This window comes from Lissotriton vulgaris, chromosome 8, assembly GCF_964263255.1.
Source record: "Lissotriton vulgaris chromosome 8, aLisVul1.2, whole genome shotgun sequence".
Lineage (NCBI taxonomy): Eukaryota > Metazoa > Chordata > Amphibia > Caudata > Salamandridae > Lissotriton > Lissotriton vulgaris.
In genome coordinates, this window is record NC_141696.1 from 558,327,324 (window position 1) to 558,347,971 (window position 20,648).

Here is a 20,648-nt window from a genome sequence, read left to right on the forward strand (position 1 = left end):
CAAATGAAAATATAATACCTTCATGAATTCACAAAAAGAAGGTACACACCAGCTAAATAAATAAGCTGTTGTGAATAAAACCCGAGCCCTGGCACTCTCATTTTTCTGTTATAATACATTTGTCCAGCCAGGACCCGTAGGACAAAACCCCTCCAGCGATAAACATTATCCTTATATAAGCAGACCCCTCATTCCATTCTTCCTCTTTCTTCGCTGCTCCCGCAGCCAGTTAAGTGTTTTCTCTTTGCTCTTGGTTATTGTGGTTACCTCACTTTGGGGTTTTCTTGATTGTGTTTCGGGATCTGTGTAAGCATTGTGGCTGTTTTCTCCACAGAGTCCCGATAGTGTCGCGGGGGCGGGTTTTCCGCCCCTTACGCGACCTTGTCCGTTGTGGTTCCGCGGCGTGTATCAGCCGCTAGAGGGCACTGCAGTGTCTCGTTGGTCTTCGCGCGGTTTTCTCTTCAGAGGAGCCGCGCTGAGGAGCCCGACGGACGCGGAGCCTTGCCCTCGTGCCCCCTCAGTGACGCTCAGTGTTGCCGGGTCTGTAGCCCCATCTCAGTGACTCCGTCACTTTTACGTCCTGTTGAGGGTCTGTATTGCGGATTACCGCGTTGCTGCCGGTGTTACCGGTTTGTGCACTCTTTAGCCCCTGGTGTGGTAGCGCGCTGTGGGGGGGGGGCAGACCTGGTCCCTTGTGGTAGGTCGGCGCGCTGTATTGGGTCTGAGTGCGCCCCGACTGCGGTCAGTTCCTACCGCCCAAAAACTGTACGGTCCTCCGGGCTGTTGGAATTCCTTGTACCCCCTGAAGTCTGGGGCTGTATTGTGGTGACCGTTGAGGGTCTGAGTTTGGTGTGGTTGCCTGTCTGAGTAGCTCCCGTCATGGAGGATGAGTACTATGAGGAGCCCCATTCCTACTTGAACGACGAGGAGTTCTATCAGGCGGTGGATAGTTCCATCTATAGGTGTGTGACGGAGGTAGTCGGCCCTATGGAGGACCGCCTTTCAGCTCGTATTGTCGAGGAGTGCGCCAAGTTAGCGAGTGCTGACCTTCCAGGCCATTCGGGGGAGGGTCCTCCAGCCTTGCAGGGAAGGGCCGTCGGAGCGTGCCCATGGGGTGGACAAGGGAGCCTTTGAGCGTCTTCGGGACGCTTTCTTAGCAAAGGCGACCGCGCCCCCCCACGGAGCAGCCCGCCGCCCCGGTCCCGGTGACGCCTTCCGAGGTTGCACCTACTTCCCCGGATAGAGATTCCCCAGATACCGACGACGACGACGAGTCGGAGCGGTCCTGGCGGCCTTCGAGCTCGGCGACGGAGTTGCCTCGGGACAGCTCCGGCATGTTGGACCCGGATGAAATTATTCATCCGCGGTCTGCGGCTAGGGCCCCGGGCAACAAGGTGGCCAAGTTCGTGGCGAGCAGGCTGCGCAAACCTCTGGAGAAGGAGGCCAGAGGGTGTCTGAGGGGAGAATGCCCTAGGCCTTCGTTAAAGGGCAAGGTTGCCATGACTCCGGACCTGGATGGCAAGATGGCGACGTTCCTGGCCAAGTTCATTAAAGACCCCCGCAAGGGCATCGACCGTTCCTGGCGGTCCTGCCAGGATAAACTGTTGGACGCTGTGGGTCCGATCACAAAGATTTTATACATGGCGGAGGAAGCGAAGGTCTCCGGAACGGCCATCGACCCTGAGGTGCTGTCTAACTGGGCACAACGGGTGATCATTTTCCTGGGTAACGCCAACTGCGCCCTTTCCACAGAGCGCCGCCGGTCCTTTCTGATTAAGTTGGACCCAAAACTGGGAGATCTGGCCTCTTCGGAGGCGGGGGCCGTGGCCCAGTGGGGCCTCTTTGGCGAGCCTTTTATCAAGGAGTTGGGGAAGTTTGTCTCTACCTTTACTTCGCTGGACAAGGCCCAGTCCAGCATCAAGCGTGTCTTCCACCAACGTTTTTCCACCGGGGCTGGTCGCAACAGGGGCCGTGCGACCGGCCGTGCTGGTCAAAATGCCGGTAACAGAGGGCAAGGCTCCGGTCAAGGGCATTACAACACCTCGGCCAACTACACCAACTTCTACCCCACCAGGGGACAACGCTTTGGAGGTCGCGGATTCAAGAAAGGAGCAGGAAACAACGCCAATTCCGGTGAGTGTACTTCCTGCAGATCAAGTTTGTGTTGGCGGCCGGTTAGCGGCCTTTTGGGGGGAATGGGCATGCCTCACCGCGGACGCATGGGTTTTACAAACCGTCAGCGGTTTCCATATAGAATTCTACGACCAACCCTATCAGGTGAGTGCCCCTTCTCCAATAGTGTTTTCGAAGGCCGATGCGCTGTTGATCGACGAGGAGGTCGCGGACTTGCTCCGCAAAGGGGCCATTCGTCGTTCAACTCGGCATCCCTCGGGGTTCATCGGCAACCTCTTCCTTGTGGACACGCCTGGCGGCGGGCGTCGCCCTGTTATCAACCTCAAGGAGTTCAATGGGTGGTTGGTGTATCACCACTTCAAGATGGAGGACATCCATCTGTTGCGCGACATTCTCCTGTCGCGGGACTGGCTGGTGCGGCTGGATTTGAAGGACGCCTATTTGGTGGTTCCCATTCATCCCCCGCACCGCCGTTTCCTGCAGTTCCTCTGGAAGGGCCAGGTCTTCAAGTTCACTGCCCTTCCTTTCGGTCTGTCTTCCGCTCCGTGGTGCTTCACCAAAGTCCAGCACCCGGTGATAGAATTCTTGCGCGGTCAGGGCGTCAGGCTTATCGTCTACTTGGACGACATTTTACTACTGGACCAATGTCCTCGGAAGCTGCGCGAACACCTGCAGATGGCGGTGTCGCTTCTGCAAAGCTTGGGGTTTGTCATAAACGAGTCCAAGTCGGTTCTGGTTCCCTCTCAGCGAATAGAGTTCCTGGGTTTCGTCATAGACTCTGTCGAGTCCGTCCTCAGTCTTCCGGCACGCAAGTTGTCGAAGATCCGTCATGTGCTGCGGCAGACGGTGGGGAGGTCCCACACCTCGCTGAGGCAGATTGCCAGAGTAGTGGGCCTTTGGTCTTCTTCCATCCAAGCAATTTTCCCAGGGCCGCTGCATTACAGGGCCCTTCAGCGCCTCAAAGCATTTCATTTGCGCAGAGGTTTGTCGTACGATCAGTTGGTTCCCCTCTCGGAGGAGGTGCAGGAGGAGATGACGTGGTGGCTTTCTCACATGGAAGCCTGGAATGGTCGGGCGATCTTTGGATGGGTCCCGGATTTAGTAATCGAGTCCGATGCCAGCAGAGCAGGCTTGGGGCGCTCGCTGCGGAGAGTTTTCCACAGGCGGCGCCTGGTCGCCGGAGGAGCAGAGGTTGCATATCAACTGTCTGCAACTCCTGGCGGGGTCCTTTGCAGGTCGGTGCTGGACCAAGGACAAAGTGCAGTCGTGTGTCCTTTTAAAGATGGACAACGTCTCAGCCGTTCGGTATGTGAACCATCTAGGTGGTTCGCGGTCCCGTGCGCTAGCGAATCTAGCGAAGGAGTTTTGGGCCTATTGCCTGGACAATCAAGTGTCGGTGCAGGCGGAATACCTGCCGGTCAGTCCAATCAAGTAGCGGATTGGCATTCCAGGTATCTACGGGACTTCAGTCAATGGAAACTGGATGTGTCGGTTTTTCGATGGCTAAACGGCCTCTGGGGTCCTTTTTCGATCGACCTCTTTGCCTCGCGGTTGGATCATCAACTTCCGAGGTTCTTCAGCTGGAGGCCGGATCCAGTGGCGGAAGCCACGGACGCGTTTCTTCAGGACTGGAGTCGGGAGTCGCCTTATGCGTTTCCTCCCTTCTCCATGATTACGAGAACGGCGGCTCAGCTGCGCCGGCAGGCGGGGGAGCTGGTCCTAGTGACTCCGTTCTGGAGGTCGCAAGTGTGGTTTCCAGTTCTACTATAACTTTCCTGGGATTTTCCAATCCTACTCCCCCAGTTTCCTCACCTGCTTCTCAACCCGGATCAGGAGCCTCATCACCTCCTCGTGCAGGGTTCTCTCCGCCTCATGGTATGGAGGCTTTCAGGGGACGCTGGTCGCTCCCAGGCCTTTCGCGACCGGCTGAAGGACTCTTGTCCAAGGCCTGGGCTCCCAGTACGTCGAAACGCTACAAGTCCGCTTGGGCTAAATGGGTACGTTGGTGTCTTCGACATGACCTGGATCCCTTGGTCGCAGGAGTGGTTCCCATCTTAAACGTCCTTCCGGAATTGGCTACGGCGGGTTTGGCGTATCGCACTATCAATGCCATGCGGTCAGTGATTTCTGCTGCGCACCTGCCGGTGAACGGGTCCCCAGTGGGGGAACATCCTTTTGTGTGCAGGCTCTTGCGTGGTGTCCGGTTGGCTTTGCCGCCGGAACCACGGTACTCCGTCCTTTGGGACGTGAATGTGGTTTTGAATTTGTTCCTCTCTTGGCAGGCTAATAGGTATTTGTCCCTGAAGGAGCTTTCGGCCAAATTGGCCATGCTGTTATGCTTGGTGTCTTGTCGCAGAGTGTCTGATGTTCGCGCTCTAGATGTGTCCGCTCGGGTGTTTTCGCCTGATGGCGTCGCCTTTACGGTTGGACGCCGTACCAAGTCTGGCTCTAGAACCATTACGTATCCTGCGTTTGTGGACGTCCCTAAATTATGTGTTGTGAACTGTTTGAAAGCATATGAGGATATGACTTGGGATCTTCGCCCTCCGGGCGAACGTCAGTTGTTGATTGCCTTGCGGAAACCACACCATGCAGTCTCTTCCCCCACTATTGCCAGGTGGGTGCGCTGGGTTATGCAAGAGGCAGGTATCAATACTAAACGTTTTGGGGCACATTCTGCCAGAGGAGCCATGGCCTCCAAGGCGTTTGCAGTAGGTGCACGCTTGGAAGACTTGATGCGTGCTGCGGACTGGTCTTCAGAGTCCACGTTCAAGAAGTTTTACTTCAAACCGGTGGTGGACATTGCCAGTTTGGTGGTGAGTAAGCTTTAAACTAGCATAATCTGAGCCTCCGGTCCTGCCATAGAATCGAAATTTGCATAGCTAGTGTGACGGTAAGTTTCAATTCTATTAAGGACACGGAGGCGAGGATTATCCCACCCAGATCGTCCGCGTGACGTCCCACCCGTATGCCAGTAAGTACGTAGGTTTCCAGTTGATGTTGTTATTTCATGCCTGTTGCGGTCTGTATTGTTTTGCTGACATGCGTCTGGTTGTACAACTCTCACGCAGTTGTGTTTTGTCACTAGGTAATGATGGTGCCAAACAGGAGCAGTAAAGTTGTTGCGTAATTCGCGAAGAAAGAGGAAGAATGGAATGAGGGGTCTGCTTATATAAGGATAATGGACACTGTGCAAGGACTACCCTCGGATCTTACAAGTTGGAGTGCTGGGACTTGAAGTGAAAGTCTGAGACATTTGCACTATGTTGCTTATTTTGATGTTTTCTTCCTTTATTGTAACCGATGATGATGTTCCAATACAATAAGAGCTTTTCTGGGCTGCTATGCGTTTTGTGTTTTAATAAATAGCGGAGAAAGAAAAGCATAATCCTCGCCTCCGTGTCCTTAATAGAATTGAAACTTACCGTCACACTAGCTAGGCAAATTTCGATTCACACTGAAAAAGTCATATACAAACGCTGGTGAATGAGGGAGATTTTATATTTTAAATTAAAGGAACATGCAAGGATAGTTCTGTTTTTGGTGTCGTAATTCTTTATTGCAGCAACTTTATATAACAATTGCACAGTGCTTTATTACAGTTTCAAGAGCATCAACCAATACAATGAAAATCAATCAGGTAGGAAGTGTTAGAATAGAAAATTCATGTTTGAGCATTGTTCTATGTATGTTAGCATTCGCTGCGCCGTTTTCTATGCCAGCACCATTTTGTGTTATAATCATAACTTATATTCCACTATTTCCGAGAAAAGGCCTCGGTTATGTTACGTTTCCCCAAGGCTAGGTTTGGTTTCACTAATGAATACACTGTTCTTATTAGCACATACCTTTCTCTTTAGATAGAGGCCTTCTCCCACTTGTCTAGTGCTGGGCATGGGCAGAGTAACCTTGAGAAGTAGATAGAGTGTGCCCAACCTCAGAATCAAAACTTATCCTTTGTACTTCATTATTTAGCTGCATCTGCTTGGAAAATTCAATTGTGGGCGTGCCTTCATTGGTTCTGAAATGTACATAATGTATCTTTATGCTTGCCGATGTCAGTCCCTCTGCAGCACTCCTAAGCGACTGGGCATACTGGGCTCCACTATGAGTGTATTCGAATAAACAGATATTGGTTTGTATTCTCTACTGTGTGACCGACTTTTCATTTAGTATGGAAGGCTGAGAGGTAGTTTTGAGTGACCCGGGTGACCGTAATCAGGCCACTTCCTTCAGTTGGTGCCCCAACAGGGACTCCTTCGGGTGAGTGATCCATCCCCTTCCGCAGACAGGTGAGAGGTCGAGGCCATCATCGGTCGGACTGACTGACTGATCAGGGATCCATTCACGAAGAGTTTCTGATATTCGCAGCTGCCCTTTCTGTCCAGCCGGACGGTGCCTCACCCAGTGGTCATTCTGACTGGACTACTGCAAGGGAGAAAGTCCACCCTAGCGGATCAAAGAGTGGCCCATAAAGAGTCCACCATTAATTAACATACAACAAGGAACTCACCAAGGGGTAGCAGAGAGGTCACGCGGTACACAAAATATCAAAGAAGAAAGTATAAAATCTTTATTTTCTTTTTATCATGTTTTGTTTGTGCAAACTTCATCAAAAATACTTCATGTCCTAATACATAGATTAGTTAATTCGTAAAACATACTTCAATAAATACACAGTACAATCACCCCGCAAAACCTCTCAACAAACACACCCATCCTTCTCTTTCAATCACACTCAGACATTCACTAATATACCAGACACTAGATACACATTCCTCGACGTAATCCCCAGAGTGACAACAATGATGATAGGATCCTGCGGGATCTTTTTAGCAGATTGCCAGAGAGTCCAAGTTGATAAGACAGGATCCAGGAAACACGTAATGCCAACGCGCGTTTCGGTGCACAGCCTAGATCTACAGGCGCACCTTCATCAGGGCTCTCACGCCGAGGTAGTGGGGGACAGAACATTGTTTCAGCATCTCTTTCTCCAGCTCTCTCTCCCCCGGGGCATCCACCTGTGACTATCCTACCAAGTGTTTCAGTTGATTCTCCATCTTTGATGGTTTATTTCCCAGCATTATTGAGGACTGAGACGCCAACATGTGGATTTGAGGATAGAGATTTGGCAAAGTTTAGTCAGCATATGGGCCCTTTTGTACGGTCTACCGTGGGGGATGAGGAGAAGAAGGTAGTAGCTAATCAGGCTGCGCAGTGGGTTCGTAATCCCATCTACAGTGTGGAGGGTGTTTGGGATGTGATGAAAGATTATGAGCCTTTTTATACAGCAGCATGCTCTTAAACATATGTACTCTACATTGATTGGCCTTTGGCATCAACATTTTGGGAATGATGCGCCACAAATGATTTTCAATATTAGAGACCGCGTGTATGCCAGTGTTATGGACCCAGGTCAAATTTTTGGGAATATCACAATGTTGGTTGCTTATAGGGGCAGGTTGCATGAAAAGAGTCCTACCCCGGTGTCTCAGTTTCCGATGCGAGAAGTTCCTCCCATATATCACCCAGAGATACTAGAGTTAACAAATTAGCAGGGTGGTGGCCCGTTTCCAAGAACAGTGGGTTTATACTCCGTGGAAGAGTAGTGAGGTTCTGTCTCTTAAGACTCATTTGCCCGACCCTAGAAAAAATCCTACTGCTTATTATAAAGAATTAACCAAAGCCACTTCTTCGATGGTGATGACTCTTGCTGATATTGAAATGTTTTTTGGTCTTCTTGTTCCTGTTGATATCTGGAGGCAGGTACATACTCAAGATCATGTTGTGGAGTTGGGTGGTAAATGGTACCAAATTAAAGCTTGGGATCAGGACAGAAAGCCAGGGGGTAAGCCCTGAGTGGACATTCTAGCATAGCCAGGCCGCTTCTGTTCTACTTCCCAAAATTGCAACTCGTCTACAGGCTTCTGAAAGTACCTGGTCCACATATTCCCCTTCTGTTATTTGAATATGGCTCAATATTATGAACATCGGGATAATGAGGAGTAGAAAAAGCATAAGGATTTAAAGACAAAGGTGTTGTTGCAACAAGTATTTAGAGGGAATGGTAGAGGATGTGGTGGTCCTGCCCGACAGCTTCCACGCACTAGAAGGCAGCCGAATACGACACCTTTGGGGTGGAATCAGTGTTATTGTTATAAAGAACTTGTAGCACGCACAAATACTCTGGAGTGTCCTGGCGCGGAAGTGAGCTGGGGTGAAGCGAGCTGGAACCATTATCCAGACTGACTGAACAAGTACGTCTTTAGATGTTTTTTGAAAAGACAGAAATCTTGTATATTGTAAGAAGGAGGGTCACTGACGTAGCGAGTGACGTGCTAATGCAGAAGGTGACGGTCCCTAGAAGATGAGGTTCTCGTGGACGGGGTTGTGGAGCTTGTGGGGCTGATAGGGCTCAGTGTGCTGCGGCCTCACAGGGTCTTTCTGATAATAATTACCTTGATGACCCTTGTGATGGGCAGTAGTACCATGATGACTATGATATGGATGAAGCGACGGGGAGGTCTTATAGCTAGGACTGCCATGGGCAGAGTGGGGGACCAGTTACGATACCTGTAGACCAGCGTGGGCCTTATGTAACAGCGGAACTACAAGGTTAGATTAAGGAATTTTTAGTTGGACACAGGTGCGACAAAAAGTTCTGTTTCTCGAAAAATGGTCCCTGGGGTCTCTGTAGGTTTTTCAGGTGTACTGGTTGTGAGCCCCATTTCAAGACCCCTTGCATTGTCTATTGGTCCTTTTACTATAGATTCTCCATTTTTGTTGACATCTAATTGTGGCGAAAATTTCATGGTTTTGGACTTGTCGAAGAAATTGCATGCTACCATTTATTGTTCCCCGGAAGGTGTTTAATTGACGATGGGCCCAAATGTGAGTACCAGACCGTGTCTTTCTCTCCCTCTTCCTGCTGCATTTGCTGACATACCATCCACTTTATGGGTAACAGGTGATACAGATGTGGTATTGCTGCATATACGGCCAGTTTTGATTCAGGTTAAAGATAATGCTGTTTTGCCTCGTATTCCTCAGTTTAAAATACCTCAGGTGGGAAAATCGGCCCTGTTGCAAATTATGCAGGATTTGCTCAAGAAAGGAGAAGTGGAGGGGCAGCCCTTCACTCAGGATACGATTGAAAGCGGGGACAGTGGGTCGGATGTGGACAACTGCTCAAATCATGATGAGGGGCAAGAAGTCCGGTCCCAGTAATATGCAACCTGAGGACCACTGGTATATCCCATGATTCTACATCATTGTATTGTACTTACGAATGAATATGTACCCCCATTGTGCCTTTTTACCTCCGATGCTACCACCTGTACCATGTATTACCAATTACATAAACGGTATGCTTCTATATGCTGTATCATTGTTAATTTGTTTTTGCTATTGTAAAATTAAAAAAACTGTTAAAAAAGAAAAAAGAAAGTAGTAGTGGAAGAGATGTCTGCCAATATTTGGAATAGTCCCATTCTTCAGATTCTTAAAAGAGCACCTTCCGGTTCCCCTGATGATCAAGAAGATGTTTTATCGTTTTGTGATAGATTTGCCCGAAGCAAATTAAATAGTGGTTCCCCAGTTTCCAGTGGTCTCAGACATTACTACACTTTTGACAATGATTCCTTCCACTGCTAAATTATTTTCAGTCATTGATTTGAAAAACGTGTTCTTTAGTATTCCTATTCATCCAGATAGCAGGTATTTGTTAGGGTTTGCCCTAACTGGACGGAGCTTTAGGTTCTGTCGAGCTCCTCAAGGCTATCCTGAGAGTCCGAGCATTCATAGCCAGGCGTTAAAAAGTCAGTTGGATTTCCTGTCGCTTCCCAAAGGTAATGTATTGGTGCAGTATGTCGAAGATCTCCTTATTGCTTCTGATACAGAGCAGGGTTGTAAAGATAGTACAGTTAAATTATTGTTGCCTTTGGCTCAACGTGGACATAAAGTTTCCCTTTCTAAATTTCACTATTGTCGACAGGAGGTCACCTACTGATGAAGGAGGATAGGAGACTGACCTCAGAGCGCATTAGTACTATTGTTAAATTGCCTGTTCCACAAACTCAGAAAGATGTGCGCACTTTTATAGATATCACTTCTTATTGTCAGCAGTGGATACCTAATTATTCCCTACTAATCAAACCTTTGCTTGCATTGACAACTAAGGTAGTGCATGAGCCTTTGCCTTGGACGTTTGAATGTCAGCAGTCTTTTGAGCAACTGAAAACTGCGCTTTGTTCGGCTACAGTCCTTGGTACCCCTAATTATAACAAACCGCTTGCGTTGTATGTCCATGAGCAGGCTGGTTGTGTGCTTTCTGTTTTAACACAAAAATTTGGCGATAAGAAAGGGCTGTGTGGTTATTTTTCTGCTGTTCTTGATCCAGTCGCAAGAGCCCTCCCGAGTTGTCTACGAGCGGTCACAGCTGTGGCCACTTCGATCAGACAATTGTTTGGGCTCATGCTTGATACTGACCTTACAGTCATGGTACCCCATGCTGTGGATACACTTCTAAATGAGACAAAGACACAGCACCTCACCAGTGCGTGTCTTACTGGCTATGAATTGACATTGTTTTCTAAACATATTATGATTAAAAGATTTTACTCTGAATCCAGCCAAGTTACTACCCCTCCCTTCCGAGAGTGATGAAGTCGATAAACATGATTGCATCTTCTGGACGGAAGAAGAGATGAAAGGACTGGTAGACTTGACTGATGTTCCCTTATCTGACCCACAAGGGAAACTATATGCAGATGGCTCTTGTTTCAAATTACGAGATGGCACTACAATGCTGCTTATGCTATTACCACACTGCATACAGTAATGGAGACATCACAAGTCCCTTATCAGTCGGCTCAAGCTGCTGAGCTTGATGCCCATATTTGAGCTTGTGAATTAAGTGAGGGACTGGTTGTCAATATTTATACTGACATCCAGTATTGCCTTTGGGATTGCGCATAATTTTGGACGATACTTCCCATGGTACCAGAATCCAACATGGGAATCTCATCCCGAGACATTTATCTGCTTTGACACTCCCCAAAAAGTTGGCCATAGTAAAGTGTAGTGCCCATAAGAAGGATACCGACGATGTAGGTAGGGGAAATGCTTCTGCAGATCAGACAGCTAAGGAGACGGCCCGGACGAAGATGAAAAGAATGTTTGTAGCAGGCCCGGCTAGGTGGGTGCCTGAAGTTGTCATGTTTGAGGACACACTTGAAAATGTAAAAGAGATACAAAGCGAAGCCACAATAAAAGAGTTAGCAGTGTGGCAGGAAAGTACAGCACAATTGATCGATGAGGGATGTTGGATTGACAAGTCAGGAAAACAGAGATGGATGTTGCCAGATGCATATGTTCTTCCTGTAGTCATGATGGCTCATGGTCCAGCTCATATCAGCGCTAAGGGTATTTGTAAATTGTTAGACTCTGTATGGCAGAATGATAATATCCCCAAGACAGCTGCACGCTTAGTGAAGTATTGTATGGTGTGCATGATGCACCATCCTGGAAAGGGCACCCCTACACCGCCTGGTAATTTTGCACCCCCTACTTTTCCTTTTGAAGTCCTCCAAATGGATTACTTTGAGTTGGAGGGATGCAATAATTTGAAGTATTTTCTGGTGGTTGTATGTGCATTCAGTAAATGGGTTGAGGTTTATCCCACTAAAGACAATACAGCCATTACAACTGCAAAAGTATTCCTGAAGGAGTTCTATCCTCATTTCGGCTTGCCTCGTTTGATCTGGTGAGATAACGGAAGTCATTTTAATACAAAAGTGATTCAATTGATTTGTGATGGTTTAGACATAAAGCAAAAGTTCTATGCTGCCAATCATCCACAATCAGCGGGTTTGGTTGAGAAGTACAATGGTACTCTCAAGCTCAAACTGGCAAAAATTCAGGAAATCACAGGGTTAAAGTGGCAAGATGCTTTACTGTTAGCTCTTTTGTCAACCATAACGACAGAACATTCTAGAACAGGATTGTCACAGTATGAGGTCGTGTTTGGAAGCCCGGCAAATGTCTGGGGTGTCCCCTGACAGCAGCGGTTTTCTGACATTGAGCACCCGTTATTGATTAACTATCTTGATCAGTTAACTGAAAGTTTACCTTCTAGTCACCAAAAGGTACGGGATTCCCTGCCTCCAACGCCAGAGGGACCCGGTCATGAGATTCAGCATGGCGACTTTATTTTAATCAAAAAATTTCAGCGGAAGAAAAGTTTGGAGCCACATTGTAGGGAGCCGGAGCAGGTCTTGCTAGCAACTCGTACAGCAGTGAAAGTCGCTGGCCGTAAGAATTGCATTGCCGCCGGATTCCTTTTACCCTGTCCTACAACCAATGTGTGAAGGATGGAATAGGGGACTCTGAGTGTGAGACGATGCCTCGGTTTGTCCCCTTCTGCGATGCCAAGCTGACCTGGATGCAGACAGTTGAGATAAATGATAATGTGCTGAATGCAGTAGTTCCTCTGGAAATACGAGCTATGCAGGAGCCCCTATTTGTTGACCCCTCTGTGCTTGGGGCTACTAGGTATAATTTGCATCCCCGGCTAGGGGACAGTGCACCAAAGGAAAAGACAGATTAGTCAGGGATGGACTGTGCAAGTCAGGGTGTACTTTGCTATAGTACCAACTGGGTTAGTTTAGGGTGCGAAGAGTTTTGTGCACCGTTTTAACATTGGACAGGATTGATTGAAGTATCCCTTGGGGGATATATTATCCTGGTTGACGTGGGATACGAGCTTTGGACAGAGCAAACGCCACCGCCGGTGCTCAAGAGCGCCAACGTATTGATGAACAATAAGAGCTTGTACCAGTGAGGCTCTGACGGACACTGGGAACTTGTGTATTTCTTTGCACCTTGCCGCCCCCTTCTTTTTTCTATCATTCACCATGTATCAGTTTGGTAGAATGGTTGCTGAGGAAGAGCAGCCAGTGAATCTTCGTGTTTACACACATGTATTCTGGTCCACAAAGAAAAAAGTTAAATGTGCTGTTCTTGTGAATATGTTGCTATTGATCTTGGGTGGGGTGTCATGGGTTTTGGAACAGGATCAGGATGCACCATCATGTACCAAGTGTAAGGTTATGCCTTAGGTTCGGCAGAAAAGAATGATCCCGAGAAATATATTTTTAGATACACACAAGAGATTCTTTGGAGAAGGTACTGCTTGTTACCCCACTGGTGCTGTCACTAGTTTATGGACCATCCATTGTCTTTAGTGAATTATACATATACTGAACCCCCTGATTTTGTAGAGATAAAAGGAGTGTTTGGATCTGGGTTATTCAGGACCATGCTTGTAACATCTAAAACCACTAGGGGAGGCTTATCCTGGCTGTGATAACACATGATCATTTCTATATGGAAGAACAGAATAGAAAGTTGGTAGGTTGGCATTTTAAAGAATTGCTGATTCCCCGGCAAGCTGGTTATTATCCTGCTTGTTGTCCTATTATCAATAGTACTGACACGTCATTGTACATAAATTGTTCTGGATTAGTGATGTATAAAGAGACAATCCCTTTGGAAAGAGCAGACGATCCAAGTACTGTCAGAATTAATACTCAATATTCTCCTGTGGATTATGATAGACCGATTTATGCACATCCAGGTTTTTTCTTTTTGTGTAATGGGACGTATTCGAATATTCATAATGGTACAAATGATGTGGCACTTGGGATGGTGCTGCGTCTGGGTGTACCTTGTAAACATGCGGAGCCTAAAGGAAGATGGGTTAAAAGGACATTGACCAGGGAATTCTGTAAAGGAGTGACAGATCTCAAAGTCAATATTTATAGCAATGGTATTACTTTTGGATACATTCTTTCCTCCATAATTACATTTGGTGCTACTGCTATGGCAGGGGTGAAAAATCTAGGGAATACTTTGGATGTAAGCTGCAAATATTGTCTAACTCCATAGTAGCAGCTTTGCATGCCATCACCACCCAATTGGAAAGTATGCGGATATATTCCAAGCAGACTAGATATGCAGGTGATTTCATGCTAGCTAACAGTGGTGGTGTGTGCGCGGTAGTAGGAGTCCAGTGTGTAGTCAGGATCACAAATATGGAAAAGAATATTACTCAACACATTTTAGACATCCTAGAAAATGTTAAGGGAATGGAAAGTGGTAAATGGAGTTGGTCTCTTTTTGGCAGCTGGGGTTGGATCCTTGAAAAGGTGATTAATTTCATAGTGATCTTGATCTTTTGTGTGTCCTTGTTCAATGCCTTCCCTTCTGTTGTTCCTATTGTACCACCCTTCTCACTCCTAAGAGGAAAATAACAATTCATAACACAAATGCTAGAACTATGATCCAGAAATAAATAGATGACCTCATGCAGATAGATGAGGGCATTTTTGAGAATTCGTCCATCTTTACAGTTTTTCTTCCTGATGCTGAAAGTATGGGGTGTTCCTAAACAGGTCACCTATGATTTTATTGATTTAACTGTTCTCTGTTATTATTAGGAAATGTTTAGCTCATTCTAAAAGAAGGGTCTATTAAAATAGAAAATTCATGTTTGCTCATTGTTCTATGTATGTTAGCATTCCCTGCGCCATTTTGTATTTTGTGCTATAATCAAAACATATATAATGCTACTTCGGAGAAAAGAACACTCTTAGGTTACTTTTCCCCAAGGCTAGGTTCTATTTCACTAATGAATACACTTCTTATTAGCGCATACCTTTCCCTTTAGACAGAGGCATTCTCCCACTTGTCTAGTGGCGGGCACGGGCAGAGTAACCTTGAGAAGTAGATAGTGTGTGCCCGGCCTCAGAATCAAAACTTATCCTTTGTACTTCATTATTAAGGCTCCCTGTTTTCCATTTTTACAGATAAATACAGACAGAAAACAATATATTTTCTATCTGCATCTATTTTTTTATGTGGATAAATACAGAAAATGGTGCTACTTTAAGTGAACCTCCGTGTTGTTTTTCATGCATTATAGCCCAACAGCTGAACAGCTGACAGTATGGAATATGAAAAAACAGGATTAAATTTATTTAAATAACGGCATATGTGACCATACATTTGCAATATAATGCTAATATTTATCAGTGGATGTATTTTTACGCAATATTTGGCAGCTTAAATAGCTAAAACATGACAGACATCAAAGTATAAATGCGCCTTGATCAGTTAAGTAAATATGGAAATGTACAGTTTTACAACTTCCTTTTTACACAAAACACAAAATAAATATGAATAAATACAGATAAAATGGCAAAAAATAATTATGGGTAAATACAGACGGAAATGTTAAAAAAATAAACATCATAATACCAGGAGCCCTATTCATTATTTAGCTGCATCTGCTTGGAAAATTCCACTGTGGGCATGCCTTCATTGGTTCTGAAATGTACATAATGTATCTTTATGCTTGCTGATGTCAGTCCCTCTGCAGCACTCCTAAGCGACGGGGCAGACTGGGCACCACTTGAGTGTATTCAAATAAACAGGCATTGGTTTGTATTATCCACTGTCTGACTGACTCTTCATTTGGTATGGAAGGCTGAGAGGTGGTCGTGAGTGACCCTAATCGGGCTACTCCCTTCAAGGGGGGGAAAGAGTACGGAGGGGAGGCATGGTACCCATGGAACATAGCAAGCCCACCTCCCACCGTTGTCTCTCTCTCTAGGTGGGAAGGGCCGATGACTCTTCGGCATGAGTCTGCTTGGAAGGTGGGGGGGGGCCCTTCAGAGCCAAGGTGCCCAGTCCGGGTAGGGGTGGGAAGAGAGGGACGTAGTAGTCAAGGAAGATCGGGAGGGGATGTATGTGCTAGTGAGGAGGGGTAAGGGAGGGTGGTCCCAGTTGTCTAGATCGGAAAGATCCCCTACGCTCTGGCATCAGTGATACAGTACTCTGCTACGCACTGTAGCACAGAGGATGACGAGGGTTACGTTGGTTGTCTTCCCCAGAAGGAGGGGTTTGTGTATCTGCAAGCCTGGTGGAGAAAAGAGAGCCAGGATGGGGGTATGGGAATAGTAAGGGGGCGGAAGGCCGTGATGAGGAAATGTAGGGGAGGGATACGAAAGCGGGGCGGCAAGACGCAGACAGGTGGGCAGAGGGGAGTAGTAGTAGAGGGCCTCCCATGGAGACATCAATGATTGGCTGCTCTGTGCGAGAGGATGCCTATCTCGGGACACTGGGGGTAGTTCAGTTATGTTTGTAACCGGATGCAATATGTGCTTTGCAAGTATACACACACACCCATACATACATACATTAAATGGAATGCAGCAAGCCAATGAAGGGAATTCTTACCACATCGCCAGGCTCCACAGAAACTGCCACTACTGTCCCAGGCATCGGTGACCTAAGAATGCTGCTGGTATCTTCTGCCACTTTTTCTGGCATATATTTGCTTAGTTCTGCAGCATAATTTGTCAATATTTGTAATTTATACTGCAAAATTAAGAACAGAGGAATAGGTTCAAATACAAACGATATCAAGTGATAACTTTCATGTTTATATATTTAAAACCAAAATGACCAACAATAATAATTGTCACAATCTATCGATAAGTACAGGGTTTAAATGTGGATGGGTAAACTAATTAGATAGCTCAGTGAGTTAATGGACCTGCGGCTGCATGACGCAAATTTCAGTTCACAGCAGGTTTACTCTGCCTTTTCTTTTCGTGAAAGTTCAAAAAGAAAGAGCACCTTTAAGGCATGCAGTAATGGCACTTGTAATTTATATCACCTGGAAACCAAAAGACAATGGCAAAAGGCACACTACTAAAAAATATATCATTATTTTTGATTTTGCATCTATAGTTTGACCCTAATAGCAGCACCGTGTACAAAAGAATCATTTTATTCCCACAAATAAATCCATGTTAACGCATATGTTTTTATGTAAATCAATACCTGGACCACATGTACTTTTATTGTTAGATCTCATTTCAAAGATGACCTGATCATGTCTTATCAAGAAATGTAAGCAAAATATACTCTAGGTCTTCCCAGTAGCACAAAACACAGAATTCTGGAAAATGTATCAGTAAATATATCATATGAGCTCAAAAAAATTTACACAAAGAAGCAATATATATATATACACATATATATATGTATGTATATATATATATATATATATATATGTATCCAGCAGTCTGCAGTATATTTAACAACGTCGAGTACATCAATCACAGTAACTATTTTCATCATGGCACTCCTTTAAGCAAGCCCTGACTAAAAAGACAAGTGTTACATGCATATAAATAAAGATTCACAATCATTTAATTAGGCCGAGATCTGAGAGCAGCTTTTAGAGTACTAGTGCCTGTAGTGTACTGCTGGACAAGTCATACAGCATCCCTTCTCCAGGGGCAGTACTAATGCCCACCTCACACCATCCAACAAGGGTGTTACCAGTCAGGTGACCCTGTCAATAAAGGAGACTGAGTGCATGTGCCTTGGTCCGGTCTCCTACCTCTAATGGTAGGAATAATACTTTATTTGGTATCCATGCACCACTAACCCCTTCGCCGCAGGGGTAATTCCCCCGCTGTGCTTGGAGGGGGGGCGCGCACAGCGCCCAGTGCTCATGACGAGCTTGGCTCGTCATGCAGCACGGTGGCGCTGTGCTTACGACGAGCTGAGCTCGTCATGACCACACCCCTTTTCGTGGAACGTTAAGCACAGCAGCGGAATTATCCCCGCGTGTGAGCGCCACGGCGGTCATGACAAGCTCAGCTCGTCATGAGCACAGCACAGCAGTGCCTCATGACGAGCTGAGCTCGTTATGAGCATGGTAGGGGTTAAAGTATGCATACACAATATAATAACAATATTTACAATTCAAAAATACAATTTAAAACAACAAGTAGCTAATTCGTACAATAAAATCAATACTATTTCAAATCCATTCCTATATAGAAATAGTGCAAAGGCAGTCTTAGGCTGTGTGCAAACCAGCAAAAGAAGGACCACAAATTTACAGCTCAAACTATGTCTCACAATATAGAAAGCTGTTGGGTTTGCTGGAGACCTGGAAGTCACTAATGGAAAATTATGTGATCTCCTTTTTATTTTCCACTCTGCCATGTATCTTATAAGAGATTTTTTTCATTAAACATCAGGATATATATATATAGCAATTTCGTTATGGCTAAAAGGTAATCCAGGACAAGCCTAGAGAAATGAGGGCTTCTCCAAAAAGTGAAAGGATGTGTTCTCCCAGATTTTTAAGATTATTATATGACAGCAAATGGAATACATTTTGTGAGACTTATTAACATTAGTAGCAGCAGTAGAGATACTTTATTCAGTATACATGCACCGTGTGCATACAATATAATAATATGTGACATTTAAAAATACAATTTCAAACAACAACTAGCTCATTTGTACAATAAAATCAATACTATTTCAAATCCATTCCTAGATACAATTAGCGCAAAGAAAGTCTTGGGCTGTTTTCAAACAAGCAATAGAAGGACCACAAATTTATATCACAGATGTCATAGAAATTACAAAAGTTTAAGGTATATGTGAATTTAAATTAATTGATAATCAAAATACCTCTTATTTGCTAGTTTACCATTGCTATAATTTTACTACACTTAAACCAGACCTCCTGTAAAAATAAACTGATAGCAAAAACAATTACAGGAGAGGTATCACGCTTTAAAATTCTTTATGCCACAAGCGGGTGAAGCCCAAGTCCTGACATATTAGGCGGATCCATTTCCAGCGAGACCAGAGATACACCAGGCAAAAAAACAGTATATGTATCCCGTCTTTGCTGTCCAAGCCACAGGCCGGGAAAATGCTAGAGACTGGATCCTTATTTCTTTTGAAAAAAAAGATCTCAAAGGAAGAATACCAAGACGAAAACGGATAAACACATTTTTGTCTAGGGATGGAGAAACAAAGTCTAAAAATTTCTCAAAAAAATGGAGAGGGCCTAATATCTAAAAACCTATTTGTCAAAGAACCATTCAGCTTGTTATTAGCATAACCCCCCTGTGTCTCCTGAGTATGTGTCCAATAGCAGGTTTTCAGGTTATTAAGATCAGCTTTGCAAATAGTCTGCGGGTCAGCGCATAGCCTTTGCAATCCCAACGTATTCATCCACACAGAAACAAATTTGACCCAGGGTACTTACTTAGCACCTGCTACATTTAACAAATCCACAAGGGAGTCTCTGTACTCACTTAGTTCAGGTGTAAGCCATAAACGAATCCAATAAACAAGCGGTCTAAGTGTGGCCAGATCTGCAATTCTTTTTAATTCTAAATCAAAATATAAAGGAATAAGAGGCAAACTGATTGGAACAGAGACCAACTGCCTCGCAAATTTGTTTTCAGTGATAGATAATAAAGAAGCAGCGGTGCAACCCCAGGTTTCAATTCAGTGCCATAAAGTGCAGCGCCTTGTGTCTTCGCACAGTATACTTCAAGGACCAGTGAGATCCAACGTGAGCTAGTTTGCCTATGCTGTCTGATAATGGCGTTCGACCTATGTCCGATCCTGCCTCTAATACTAGTGTCGGTGTCGTCCATGCATGTAGGGCCCATAACACTGAAGTGCCAAAAGTTAACCTGGGGCACTGTTAGAAGCAACAAAATAAGTACCTTGGGAGTCACAATGGCCAATTCAGGAAACAAACGCTAATGTGCCGCAAACAGCAGCTGACAATTTCCATCAAAAACAGCTTAAAATGATAATGAATTTCTTGCTTGATAAAAAATTTATTTATCACTTATCTATGGCATACGTGCCAAATTCACTTCTTGGAAAATACAAACAAAGATTAAAAACTTGATTACCTCGGAATTTTTATTTGCGCCCGTTACTGTTCATAATGACGTTCATTGACAACGAAAACCTGGATAGGCTGCATTTATAATTCAGATATTGTGGCTATGATACGGACGTGCGGGTACCATGGGCGTAGGAACTGTGGGGGACGTGGGGGACATATCCCCTCAGATTTTGGAGTGGGGGGGGAGACACGGGGGACAAGGGTGGGGGGGACGAGTTGACAAAAGAATTTCCCCTCTCCCTTCTGTTATGCACAGGGCCATTAGTGCGCGAAAGAGCTACCTAATGGCCCAGTACTTGACGTGTGATTCACCTGCCTGCAGTCAAAGAGACCACCCGTCCTCTGCCCTTTGTTATTCTGCCGTAAGGCTTGGCCAGTCTGGGAAGGGCAGAGAAGGGAAAAAACTCTTGTCTCTTTTCCGTCATTCCCAGAGAAGGCAAGGGCAGTGTCCGCTTCTCCTGCTCAGCCTCTGGTAGCTTCCCTCCTCCTCCCCCCCCTCTCTCTCCTTATTCCTCTATCTCTTTCTGTCGCTGTCTCGCTTATCTTTATGTGTGGATTTCAAAAGACAGCTGTTACATACTCTCTCTTGCCTCTCATTTTCTTTACTTGTTCCCCCATGAAATGGATCCAAAAATGAGCAGAACACTTTAGCTGGAAATGTCCTAATTTTCTGACAAGGTTCTATTCTATTCCAAAGTACAACCGT

The 20,648-nt window shown here is 45.6% G+C and overlaps 1 protein-coding gene across 1 annotated transcript in view; it reads right to left on the bottom strand.

The window, feature by feature from the left end:
• Nucleotides 1-20,648, bottom strand: part of PCCA (propionyl-CoA carboxylase subunit alpha) — a 2,575,253-nt gene that overhangs the window by 206,774 nt on the left and 2,347,831 nt on the right. The window contains exon 22 of the mRNA XM_086934374.1: nt 16,432-16,572. Coding sequence (XP_086790500.1) covers nt 16,432-16,572 — 141 coding nt within the window. The remainder of the gene's footprint in view (nt 1-16,431; nt 16,573-20,648) is intronic.